Source organism: Hyperolius riggenbachi, chromosome 11, assembly GCF_040937935.1.
Source record: "Hyperolius riggenbachi isolate aHypRig1 chromosome 11, aHypRig1.pri, whole genome shotgun sequence".
Lineage (NCBI taxonomy): Eukaryota > Metazoa > Chordata > Amphibia > Anura > Hyperoliidae > Hyperolius > Hyperolius riggenbachi.
The window spans coordinates 7,019,466-7,033,362 of record NC_090656.1 but is presented as its reverse complement, the minus strand read 5'-3'; the positions used below and the strand labels follow the sequence as shown (position 1 = coordinate 7,033,362).

At 43.9% G+C, this 13,897-nt stretch overlaps 1 protein-coding gene across 1 annotated transcript in view; it reads left to right on the top strand.

Annotated features, from left to right (window-relative positions):
- The first annotated feature begins 201 nt into the window (after positions 1-201).
- The window catches only part of VPS35 (VPS35 retromer complex component), a 167,086-nt gene continuing 153,390 nt past the window's right edge, over positions 202-13,897 (top strand). The window contains exon 1 of the mRNA XM_068260997.1: positions 202-405. Coding sequence (XP_068117098.1) covers positions 403-405 — 3 coding nt within the window. The 5' untranslated portion in view covers positions 202-402. The remainder of the gene's footprint in view (positions 406-13,897) is intronic.

Below are 13,897 nucleotides of genomic sequence, written 5' to 3'. Positions count from 1 at the left end.
CCTCTCCTTCCATCCTTCTCATTGGCCGCCTCAGCCGTCCCTCATCGAGTCCGCTGGCCAATCGCCTGAGAGCGCCGCGCGCAGTCTGTGACAAGGGGCGAGGCTGCTCACGCTCCTCTCCAACCCTCCTTCTCATTGGCCACCTCAGCCGTCCCTCATTTAGCCCGCTGTCCAATCACCTGAGAGAACCGCGCGCAGCGTGTGACAGGGGGCGGGGCTGCTCTCGCTCCTCTCCTTCCCTCCTTCTCATTTGCCGCCTCAGCCGTCCCTCATCGAGCCTGCTGGCCAATCACCTGAGAGCGCCGCACGCAGCGGGTGTGCTCCAATCAGCGGCCGGGAGTCATAGAGAAGGGCGGGGCGGAGCGTGCAGGTCACATGACTGGAAGCAGAAGCTGAGACATCATGGTGAGTATTGGGGGGTTGCAGCTCCCCCTGGATGGTCAGGCTGGGGGTGGTGAGGGGGAAGTGGGGCTGGAGGGACAGGGGGATGCTGGGGGGCCTCAGGGCTGGAGGGGAGGGAGGTGCTGGGGGCTGTGTGTGGCCTAAAGGTAGAGGGGCCTCCCTGACATCATCATTACATTCTATATACATTATATATGACACATACAGGGCTGCTGGGTGATGTGCTGGAGACCTGACATCATCATTACATTATATATGTATATACAGTCATGTGACACATACAGGCTGCTGGGTGATGTGCTGGAGACCTGACATTATCATTACATTATATATGTATATACAGTCATGTGACACATACAGGCTGCTGGGTGATGTGCTGGAGGCCTGACATCATCATTACATTATATATGTATATACAGTCACGTGACACATACAGGCTGCTGGGTGATGTGCTGGAGACCTGACATTATCATTACATTATATATGTATATACAGTCATGTGACACATACAGGCTGCTGGGTGATGTGCTGGAGACCTGACATTATCATTACATTATATATGTATATACAGTCATGTGACACATACAGGCTGCTGGGTAATGTGCTGGAGACCTGACATTATCATTACATTATATATGTATATACAGTCATGTGACACATACAGGCTGCTGGGTGATGTGCTGGAGACCTGACATTATCATTACATTATATATGTATATACAGTCATGTGACACATACAGGGCTGCTGGGGGATGTGCTGGAGACCTGACATTATCAGTACATTATATATGTATATACAGTCATGTGACACATACAGGCTGCTGGGGGATGTGCTGGAGGCCTGACATTATCATTACATTATATATGTATATACAGTCATGTGACACATACAGGGCTGCTGGGTGATGTGCTGGAGGCCTGACATTATCATTACATTATATATGTATATACAGTCATGTGACACATACAGGGCTGCTGGGTGATGTGCTGGAGGCCTGACATTACATTATATATGTATATACAGTCATGTGACACATACAGGCTGCTGGGTGATGTGCTGGAAACCTGACATTATAATTACATTATATATGTATATACAGTCATGTGACACATACAGGCTGCTGGGTGATGTGCTGGAGACCTGACATTATCATTACATTATATATGTATATACAGTCATGTGACACCTACAGGCTGCTGGGTGATGTGCTGGAGGCCTGACATTACATTACATTATATATGTATATACTGTCATGTGACACATACAGGGCTGCTGGGTGTTGTGCTGGAGACCTGACATTACATTATATATGTATATACAGTCATGTGACACATACAGGCTGCTGGGTGATGTGCTGGAGGCCTGACATTATCATTACATTATATATGTATATACAGTCATGTGATACATACAGGCTGCTGGGTGATGTGCTGGATACCTGACATTATCATTACATTTTATATGTATATACAGTCATGTGACATACAGGCTGCTGGGGGATGTGCTGGTGACCTGACATTATCATTACATTATATATGTATATACAGTCATGTGACACATACAGGCTGCTGGGTGATGTGCTGGAGACCTGACATTATCATTACATTATATATGTATATACAGTCATGTGACACATACAGGCTGCTGGGTGATGTGCTGGAGACCTGACATTATCATTACATTATTTATGTATATACAGTCATGTGACACATACAGGGCTGCTGGGTGATGTGCTGGAGACCTGACATTACATTATATATGTATATACAGTCATGTGACACATACAGGCTGCTGGGTGATGTGCTGGAGACCTGACATTATCATTACATTATATATGTATATACAGTCATGTGACACATACAGGCTGCTGGGTGATGTGCTGGAGACCTGACATTATCATTACATTATATATGTATATACAGTCATGTGACACATACAGGGCTGCTGGGGGATGTGCTGGAGACCTGACATTACATTATATATGTATATACAGTCATGTGACACATACAGGCTGCTTGGGGATGTGCTGGAGACCTGACATCATTACATTATATATGTATATACAGTCATGTGACCTATACAGGCTGCTGGGTGATGTGCTGGAGACCTGACATTATCATTACATTATATATGTATATACAGTCATGTGACACCTACAGGCTGCTGGGTGATGTGCTGGAGACCTGACATTATCATTACATTATATATGTATATACAGTCATGTGACACATACAGGCTGCTGGGGGATGTGCTGGAGGCCTGACATTATCAGTACATTATATATGTATATACAGTCATGTGACACATACAGGGCTGCTGGGAGATGTGCTGGAGACCTGACATTATCAGTACATTATATATGTATATACAGTCATGTGACACATACAAGCTGCTGAGTGATGTGCTGGAGACCTGACATTATCATTACATTATATATGTATATACAGTCATGTGACACATACAGGCTGCTGGGTGATGTGCTGGAGACCTGACATTATCATTACATTATATATGTATATACAGTCATGTGACACATACAGGCTGCAGGGTGATGTGCTGGAGACCTGACATTATCATTACATTATCATTACATTATATATGTATATACAGTCATGTGACACATACAGGCTGCTGGGTGATGTGCTGGAGGCCTGACATTATCATTAAATTATATATGTATATACAGTCATGTGACACATACAGGCTGCTGGGTGATGTGCTGGAGACCTGTCATCATTACATTATATATGTATATACAGTCATGTGACACATACAGGCTGCTGGGTGATGTGCTGGAGACCTGACATCATCATTACATTATATATGTATATACAGTCATGTGACACATACAGGCTGCGGGGGATGTGCTGGAGACCTGACATTATCATTACATTATATATGTATATACAGTCATGTGACACATACAGGCTGCTGGGGGATGTGCTGGAGACCTGACATTATCAGTACATTATATATGTATATACAGTCATGTGACACATACAGGGCTGCTGGGGATGTGCTGGAGGCCTGACATTATCATTACATTATATATGTATATACAGTCATGTGACACATACAGGCTGCTGGGTGATGTGCTGGAGACCTGACATTATCATTACATTATATATGTATATACAGTCATGTGACACATACAGGCTGCTGGGGATGTGCTGGAGACCTGACATTATCATTACATTATATATGTATATACAGTCATGTGACACATACAGGCTGCTGGGGGATGTGCTGGAGACCTGACATTATCATTACATTATATATGTATATACAGTCATGTGACACATACAGGGCTGCTGGGAGATGTGCTGGAGACCTGACATTATCAGTACATTATATATGTATATACAGTCATGTGACACATACAGGGCTGCTGGGGATGTGCTGGAGACCTGACATTATCATTACATTATATATGTATATACAGTCATGTGACACATACAGGGCTGCTGGGTGATGTGCTGGAGACCTGACATTATCATTACATTATATATGTATATACAGTCATGTGACACATACAGGCTGCTGGGTGATGTGCTGGAGACCTGACATTATCATTACATTATATATGTATATACAGTCATGTGACACATACAGGCTGCTGGGTGATGTGCTGGAGACCTGACATTATCATTACATTATATATGTATATACAGTCATGTGACACATACAGGCTGCTGGGTGATGTGCTGGAGACCTGACATTATCATTACATTGTATATGTATATACAGTCATGTGACACATACAGGGCTGCTGGGTGATGTGCTGGAGACCTGACATTATCAGTACATTATATATGTATATACAACCATGTGACACATACAGGCTGCTGGGTGATGTGCTGGAGGCCTGACATTATCATTACATTATATATGTATATACAGTCATGTGACACATACAGGCTGCTGGGTGATGTGCAGGAGACCTGACATTATCATTACATTATATATGTATATACAGTCATGTGACACATACAGGGCTGCTGGGAGATGTGCTGGAGACCTGACATTATCATTACATTATATATGTATATACAGTCATGTGACACATACAGGCTGCTGGGGGATGTGCTGGAGGCCTGACATTATCATTACATTATATATGTATATACAGTCATGTGACACATACAGGGCTGCTGGGTGATGTGCTGGAGGCCTGACATTATCATTACATTATATATGTATATACAGTCATGTGACACATACAGGCTGCTGGGGGATGTGCTGGAGGCCTGACATTATCATTACATTATATATGTATATACAGTCATGTGACACATACAGGCTGCTGGGTGATGTGCTGGAGACCTGACATTATCATTACATTATATATGTATATACAGTCATGTGACACATACAGGCTGCTGGGGGATGTGCTGGAGGCCTGACATTATCATTACATTATATATGTATATACAGTCATGTGACACATACAGGCTGCTGGGTGATGTGCTGGAGACCTGACATTATCATTACATTATGTATGTATATACAGTCATGTGACACATACAGGCTGCTGGGTGATGTGCTGGAGACCTGACATTATCATTACATTATATATGTATATACAGTCATGTGACACATACAGGGCTGCTGGGGATGTGCTGGAGACCTGACATTATCATTATATTATATATGTATATACAGTCATGTGACACATACAGGCTGCTGGGTGATGTGCTGGAGACCTGACATTATCATTACATTATATATGTATATACAGTCATGTGACACATACAGGCTGCTGGGTGATGTGCTGGAGACCTGACATTACATTACATTATATATGTATATACAGTCATGTGACACCTACAGGGCTGCTGGGGGATGTGCTGGAGGCCTGACATTATCATTACATTATATATGTATATACAGTCATGTGACACATACAGGCTGCTGGGTGATGTGCTGGAGACCTGACATTATCATTACATTATATATGTATATACAGTCATGTGACACATACAGGCTGCTGGGTGATGTGCTGGAGACCTGACATTATCATTACATTATATATGTATATACAGTCATGTGACACATACAGGCTGCTGGGTGATGTGCTGGAGACCTGACATTATCATTACATTATATATGTATATACAGTCATGTGACACATACAGGCTGCTGGGTGATGTGCTGGAGACCTGACGTTATCATTACATTATATATGTATATACAGTCATGTGACACATACAGGCTGCTGGGTGATGTGCTGGAGACCTGACATTATCATTACATTATATATGTATATACAGTCATGTAAGACATACAGGCTGCTGGGTGATGTGCTGGAGACCTGACATTATCATTACATTATATATGTATATACAACCATGTGACACATACAGGCTGCTGGGTGATGTGCTGGAGACCTGACATTACATTACATTATATATGTATATACAGTCATGTGACACATACAGGCTGCTGGGGGATGTGCTGGAGGCCTGACATTATCATTACATTATATATGTATATACAGTCATGTGACACATACAGGCTGCTGGGGGATGTGCTGGAGGCCTGACATTATCATTACATTATATATGTATATACAGTCATGTGACACATACAGGCTGCTGGGTGATGTGCTGGAGACCTGACATTATCATTACATTATATATGTATATACAGTCATGTGACACATACAGGCTGCTGGGTGATGTGCTGGAGACCTGACATTATCATTACATTATATATGTATATACAGTCATGTGACACATACAGGGCTGCTGGGTGATGTGCTGGAGACCTGACATTACATTATATATGTATATACAGTCATGTGACACATACAGGCTGCTGGGTGATGTGCTGGAGGCCTGACATCACCATTACATTATATATGTATATACAGTCATGTGACACATACAGGGCTGCTGGGTGATGTGCTGGAGACCTGACATTATCATTACATTATATATGTATATACAGTCATGTGACACATACAGGCTGCTGGGTGATGTGCTGGAGACCTGACATTATCATTACATTATATATGTATATACAGTCATGTAAGACATACAGGCTGCTGGGTGATGTGCTGGAGACCTGACATTATCATTACATTATATATGTATATACAACCATGTGACACATACAGGCTGCTGGGTGATGTGCTGGAGACCTGACATTACATTACATTATATATGTATATACAGTCATGTGACACATACAGGCTGCTGGGGGATGTGCTGGAGGCCTGACATTATCATTACATTATATATGTATATACAGTCATGTGACACATACAGGCTGCTGGGGGATGTGCTGGAGGCCTGACATTATCATTACATTATATATGTATATACAGTCATGTGACACATACAGGCTGCTGGGTGATGTGCTGGAGACCTGACATTATCATTACATTATATATGTATATACAGTCATGTGACACATACAGGCTGCTGGGTGATGTGCTGGAGACCTGACATTATCATTACATTATATATGTATATACAGTCATGTGACACATACAGGGCTGCTGGGTGATGTGCTGGAGACCTGACATTACATTATATATGTATATACAGTCATGTGACACATACAGGCTGCTGGGTGATGTGCTGGAGGCCTGACATCACCATTACATTATATATGTATATTCAGTCATGTGACACATACAGGCTGCTGGGTGATGTGCTGGAGACCTGACATTATCATTACATTATATATGTATATACAGTCATGTGACACATACAGGCTGCTGGGTGATGTGCTGGAGACCTGACATTATCATTACATTATATATGTATATACAGTCATGTGACACACAATGCTATATAAATACATAATGATAATAATAATAATAATGTAGGATTAGATTGTGAGCTCCTCTGAGGACAGTCAGTGACATGACTATGTACTCTGTAATGTGCTGCAGAAGATGTTAGAGAGCCCGAGGTGGACTAAAAATAGAAAAGTAGGCTACCTGATCCGCAGGGCTGAGTGGATCAGGTAGCAGCAAAAAATCTTCCGCTCCTGTGGGCCCCAATGGCCCACTTTCACTTGCGTAACCTCTGGGTCACGATGCTGCACTGAGAGACTGCGTGTCTCTCATAGCATGCGGGGGAGCGGCAGGGGGTGCGGCCAGAGAGAGAGCTGCCCAATGGCGGCTCAGGAAACCCTGTTGGTACGCCCCTGGTGGGCGTTTTAAACAGGGAATTCCTCTCCCCTTTGTTTACCTCCGAGATGGTGACAATTTAAAATGTAACAGGTTTTTGTATTTTTAAAAAATGCTTTTAGATGTAGTTTTACTATTTGGCCACAAGATGGCCTCAGTCTTTTTTTTTTTTTTTTTTTTTTTTTAATACGTCCTGTAAGCAAAATATGTATGCTTACAGGAAGTGTACTGAGGATGGGAAACTTCTATTTATTAGAATGATCGTGCAGCTTCTCATAAAAGACAATGATTAGGAATTGCTTTCCCATTCATTGATCTCCTGGTGGGCAGATGGCAACATGAACGAGCGCACAAATAAGCGGGAGCGCCTACAGCAGTGGTAGGAGCGGGAGTATGTATATTTACTCCCCTGGGCGGGTAAATGAAGTCTGCAGGGGAGTAGATATACTGTACTGAAGCTGTGAAGTGGTTAATGCTATATAAATACATAATAATAATTATAATATGGTAGGACATTACACTATGACTATGGTAGGATTAGATGGTGAGCTCCTCTGAGGACAGTCAGTGACATTAATATGCACTCTGCACTGGCGTATCCAGATGGGTGTTCTGGATGTATGGACCCCCCCCCCCCTGAGACTCCTGTACCTTTAAAAAAAAATCCCTGAAATCGCTGAAGCAGACAAGCTAGTAAATATACAGAGGCTTGCCTGCAGGGTCTGTGGGAAAAACTCAGCTCTTTCCCTATTGTAAAGACGGCATGTAGACAGCTACATAAGGTATGTCACAGGTTGAAAAGTTTTTGACAGTCCCTAAACTCCAGGAGAAATCTATTAACCCTTCGCACACTCACATGCAAATGTTCAAACAATTGCATTCACAGATTCACTCATCCAGGCACAACTGTTATCCCTACAGCTAAATTAAAAGCCAGGGTTTTAGTTCACAGAAGAATGCATTAGTATGCTTAGTCACCTATACTGCGCAGAAGTACCCAGGTAAACATAGGTGTCCTAACTCTGGCCCTGTAACATGCATAGTGCAGACATGCAAACACATTCATTGCATCAAACCTATCAATGGATTAGGAGCACACAGCCTAACTTCCTCTCCTGGGAAAGACAGTGCATCTTACCAATCGCACAAGGGAGCTAATGTTATGTGTCCATGTGCACCATGCGCATACACCAGCATAAGCTGTCTGCATGCTGACAAACATACAGGGGAAGGGGGGAGTGCACCGAATTGGACCCTAGCCACAGGGGTCAATGATAAGAATAAACATACATATATCCAGGCACATCGCCTCTAGTTAGGACATTAAATAAATTATTAGGGAAAGGGAGGTGCTGAAGGGGGTGTGGCTAGAAAACAGCAAAAATCTATTAACCCTTCGCACACTCACATGCAAATGTTCAAACAATTGCATTCACAGATTCACTCATCCAGGCACAACTGTTATCCCTACAGCTAAATTAAAAGCCAGGGTTTTAGTTCACGGAAGAATGCATTCTTATGCTTAATCACCTATACTGCGCAGAAGTACCCAGGGAAACATAGGTGTCCTAACTCTGGCCCTGTAATATGCATAGTGCAGACATGCAAACACATTCATTGCATCAAACCTTGATAGGAGGGCTGCCTGCAGCTTGTGTGAGAGGCTGACCATCCCTTACATTCTCCACACCCCTATGGACGGTATACCTATATCATTCCCCTATTCCCACAATCCTCCCCACCATGTTGTTAATGCTTTGTTTTGCTTTGGCAATGCTAAATGTATTTGGTCCTGCCAATAAAGCTTTTTTGGATTTGGCTGGCAGGGACAGGAGACACAGTACATGCAAGTAGCCTCTGTGTGACGTGGGACTGCAATACAGATACGCTATCTGCTCTATCTCAGTCTCTCCACTCCACCTGGGGGGCAATCTCCCCCCAGGCCCCCTTTCATTCAGTGATTTAGTGCTGGTGTCTGGTGTATTCAGGTTTGTTGTTGTAAGACAATGCAAAATACTAGGCTAGCTGATAAAACTGCAACTAAAGGGCAGGCAAGCTGGTATATATACACAGCATGATGCAGAGCTTGCCTGGAGGGTCAGTGGGCAAACATCTGTCTCTCCCCTATATCATAATGACTGCATCTTGTTAAACAAGGTGAACATTTTTTGACAGTCCCTAGACTCCAGGAGGGCTGCTTTCTGACTTGTGTGAGAGACTGGCAGGGACAGGAGTCCTATTACAGGCAAGTAGCCTCTGTGTGATGTGGGACTGCAATACAGATAATGCTCCATCTCAGGCTATTCTCAATTTCTCTCCACTCCTCTTTTATCTGGGCTAGTGCACGCCAAAATCACAATAGCACTCGCTAGCAATTAGTTAGTGCGATTTTCAGAGCGATTTCTGAATGAATCACTCAAAAAAATGCTACATGCGGTATACCTGCGATTTTGAAAAGAAAACCACAACGCTGCTGTGGGAACACCCACATAGGGTAACATTAGCCAAGCGCTTTTCAAATCAATGTTGATTTGAAAAACACTCAGAAGCCCTCTTGGTGTGCACCAGCCTCCTTCATTCACCTTTGTTTCCCTCTTCCCCTAGTGCTGGCTGGCTGTGTCTTCTTGTCATACAGGAAAGCTAAATAAAAGTGCAATCCTTGTGAGGCAAAATATTATTTAGTATTTATATAGCGCCGCCATTTTCCGCAGATGCATATATCCCTGCTTCATATGGGTATCGCTTGCGCTATGTGACACTATGGCCTCGATTCATAAAGCATTCCCGCATGTGGAAATGCTGAAAACGGCTCACTTTACCGACCACACGGCAAAATCTGTATTCATAAAGGCTTTCTCCGCATGAAAAGCCGACATTCGTGAGCAGAGTGATAAATCACCGCCTTGCGCGGTGATTATCTTAACAAAAATAACAAATGTCAATTCATAAAGATTAGAGGTAGCGGTATGCAGACGGGGATTACCGCTACCTCTGATGTGGCGAGACGCGTGCGGAATACATTGCAGTGAATGGGACAGACCTCCCAAGCAGCTGCAGAGAGAACACCGCATGGAGGGACTCGGCCAGCTTCTCCTGTTTCCGCATGCGTACGACAGCCTAACGCCAGCCTACAGCGGAATATCTCCGCACGCCTATCACAACAGGCAACATTTTTATGAATTACCACCCTGAAGGCTGAAATACCGACAGCGGTGTTTCCCCGCTCGAATTTACCTTACCGTCAGCACTTTTATGAATCGAGGCCTATGTGGCATATTCCACTGAATTGTCCAAACTAAGTCTATATCTCCCGTTCCTCTCTCGGGGAGTGGTTCCAGCGCTGTTCCCGTTCACATTTGCTGCTACCAGAAGCCCTCAGAAACACTCGTGTCCTTGAGTACTTCCACAGATAGACAGCTCCGTAATACGCCAGCGCACTTTTGTGCATGGGCAGTATGGAGCCACCTGTATTCGGAAGCACTCGGGACATACGTACCTGGACCTTTCAGGAATCTCCCCCCTTAAAAATCCTGCGTTTGCCCCTGCTCTGTAAAGTGCTGCAGAGGATGTCAGTGCTATATAAATACATAATAATATGGTAGGACATTAGACTATGGTAGGATTAGAGTGTGAGCTCCTCTGGGGACAGGCAGTGACATGACTATGTACTCTGTAATGTGCTGCAGAAGATGTCACTGCGGTATAAATACATAATAATAATATGGTAGAACATTAGACTATGACTCTGGTAGGATTAGATTGTGAGCTCCTCTGAGGACAGTCAGTGACATGACTATGTACTCTGTAAAATGCTGCAGAAGATGTCAGTGCTGTATAAATACATAATAATAATATGGTAGAACATTAGACTATGCCTATGGTATGGATTAGATTGTGAGCTCCTCTGAGGAAAGTCAGTGACATGACTATGTACTCTGTAATGTGCTGCAGGAGATGTCAGTGCTATATAAATACATAATAATAATATGGTAGGACATTATACTATGACTGAGGTAGGATTAGAGTGTGAGCTCCTCTGAGGACAGTCAGTGACATGACTATGTACTCTGTAAAGTGCTGCAGAAGATGTCAGTGCTATATAAATACATAATAATAATATGGTAGGACATTAGACTATGACTCTGGTAGGATTAGATTGTGAGCTCCTCTGAGGACAGTCAGTGACATGACGAAGTAATTTTGTACAGCAGTGCTGTAGATGTGGTATAAACATATTAAAATAGTCCTTATTATAGATATACGTGTAACATGATTTATGAAAGGATTTAAAAGTAAAGTGTTGATGTGTATCTTTGTGTGATTTCATTTGACAAGGCATATCTTTTATGCCAGAATCACGCTAGCGAGTGTTATTGCGCACTTTGGGCTGGAACGTTGTTAGTATGACGCTCATGCCTTGTCTGTTTAGCCTCCTAATTTCCCATGAGGAAATTGCCCTGGGATGGTCATGAGATGACCCAGAGACGCTGCAAGGGATGTTTGCCAAACGTGATGTTTATTGAACGTAAACATGGAACCTTAGTGTGAACGCGGTCACTGAAACCCTGTGTGTGTTTATTCTGCGGCATTCCCTTGCTGCTCATATAACAGGCTGGATTCACATTCAGAATGCGTCCATTCGGCATAGAGCGGACCAGACAAGTCTCCCTTCTGATCTAACGTCGCGTCTGGGAGCGGATGCATTTCACCGCTTGTTCGGAGACATGTAGCCGGTTAGGTCTCTCATTTGTGGGTTTTTTTTTTTTTTTTTTTGGTCTAAGAAACTGCAACGTCAGAGCTAGCTTGCTTTGCAAACACGTGAGCACAGCATAGATCAGTGCTGGGCGAACTGCGTCCAGATCCCTCTCCTTTCCCCCTCCCTGCAGATTTGGGGGGCGGTAAGGGGGGGGCACTTAAAACTCACCTGATTGCCGAATCCAGCATGGTGTCTCCTTGGCAACAGGGCGTCACATGACATCCGTTTGCTGGGAGGTGACCATAATTGGTAAACCGCTCCCACCCCCTCCCCCCATCCCCCTTTGGAAACTAAATCTGCCACAGTGGTTTTTGACTGAAGCCTGCCGAGAAGTCCAGAGCTCTGTGGCCCCCCCCCCCACTGTGTTGCTGTTACCCGCCCCCAGGCCGCTGCGACACTGTGGGTGTGGCCAACGAGCTTTGATGGAGAGGCTTCCGGTTAGTGATGGGGGTGGGGTTTACAGATTATGATCATTTCCCGGCGAACATGTAATTTATATCCCTATTTATTTGCTGGACTTAGATTTGGCGACTATACGGGGAAGAGGAAGGTTAATTGCTTTTATTTGGATCCCAAATTACACTGGAGGTACTTTTTAAAGAGACACTGAAGCGAAAAAAAATGATGATATAATGAATTGGTTGTGTAGTACGGATAATTACTAGAACATTAGTAGCAAAGAAAATATTCTCATTTTGTTGCTAGCTTCCAACTTGGTTGGAGACTGGTCAATAAATGTTAAATCTTATTGATTCATTTGGCCCACAACTAGGTTTTAGTTTTTGGCCCAGTGTTCTCCTCAGGCTCTTTCAGCCGGGTGCTCCACCCAGCTAGTTTTGGTAACCACCAGGCTGTCATCGGCTCACCTCCCTCTTCTGTGGTAAGCAGAGTTGTGCACAAAAGCGCCAGCCTTCCATTCTCTCATCTCGCCCCGCCCGGCTATTTTTTTTGCCACCCGGCAAAATTTCTGGGGAGAACCCTGTGGCCCCTTATGTGACTGAGATCGACACCCCTGCCATAGAGCCTTCCAAGCTCCACCTGCTGTTCCAGCGCCTTCATCTGAAGTTATTCTAGTAACTGTTTTTTTTTTTAATGCGAGTGGATCTTATAGTGCACATGCGAGGGCCAAGACCTTGCGCGTGCGGCAGCCGGGACCTTGCACACGTGCAGTACGGAGGTGCTAGTCTTTCAGAAGTACTTGAGATTGCGAGTTCTTCTGAAGGCTGCCTGAGGAGGAGGGCCACAGAGCTATTTCACCTGGCAGGTCGAATTATTTCACCTGTGGACTGAGCAGGACGGACCGAGGACCGGGGAGGCTCTATGGCAGGCATGGGCAGACTCGGCCCTACAGCTGTTAAGGAACTACAAGTCCCACAATGCATTTGCCTTTATGAGTCATGACTGTGGCTGTAAGACTCCTGCAATGCATTGTGGGACTTGTACTTCCGTAACAGCTGGAGGGCCGAGTTTGCCAATGCCTGCTCTATGGTATGCGGTCTTCTCTCTACATACTGTAAGCATGTATGTAAATTGAAGCGGGTTTCCTCACTTAAGTTTTAATTAACCTCCCTGGCATCATGATGGTTTCCAGATTTTT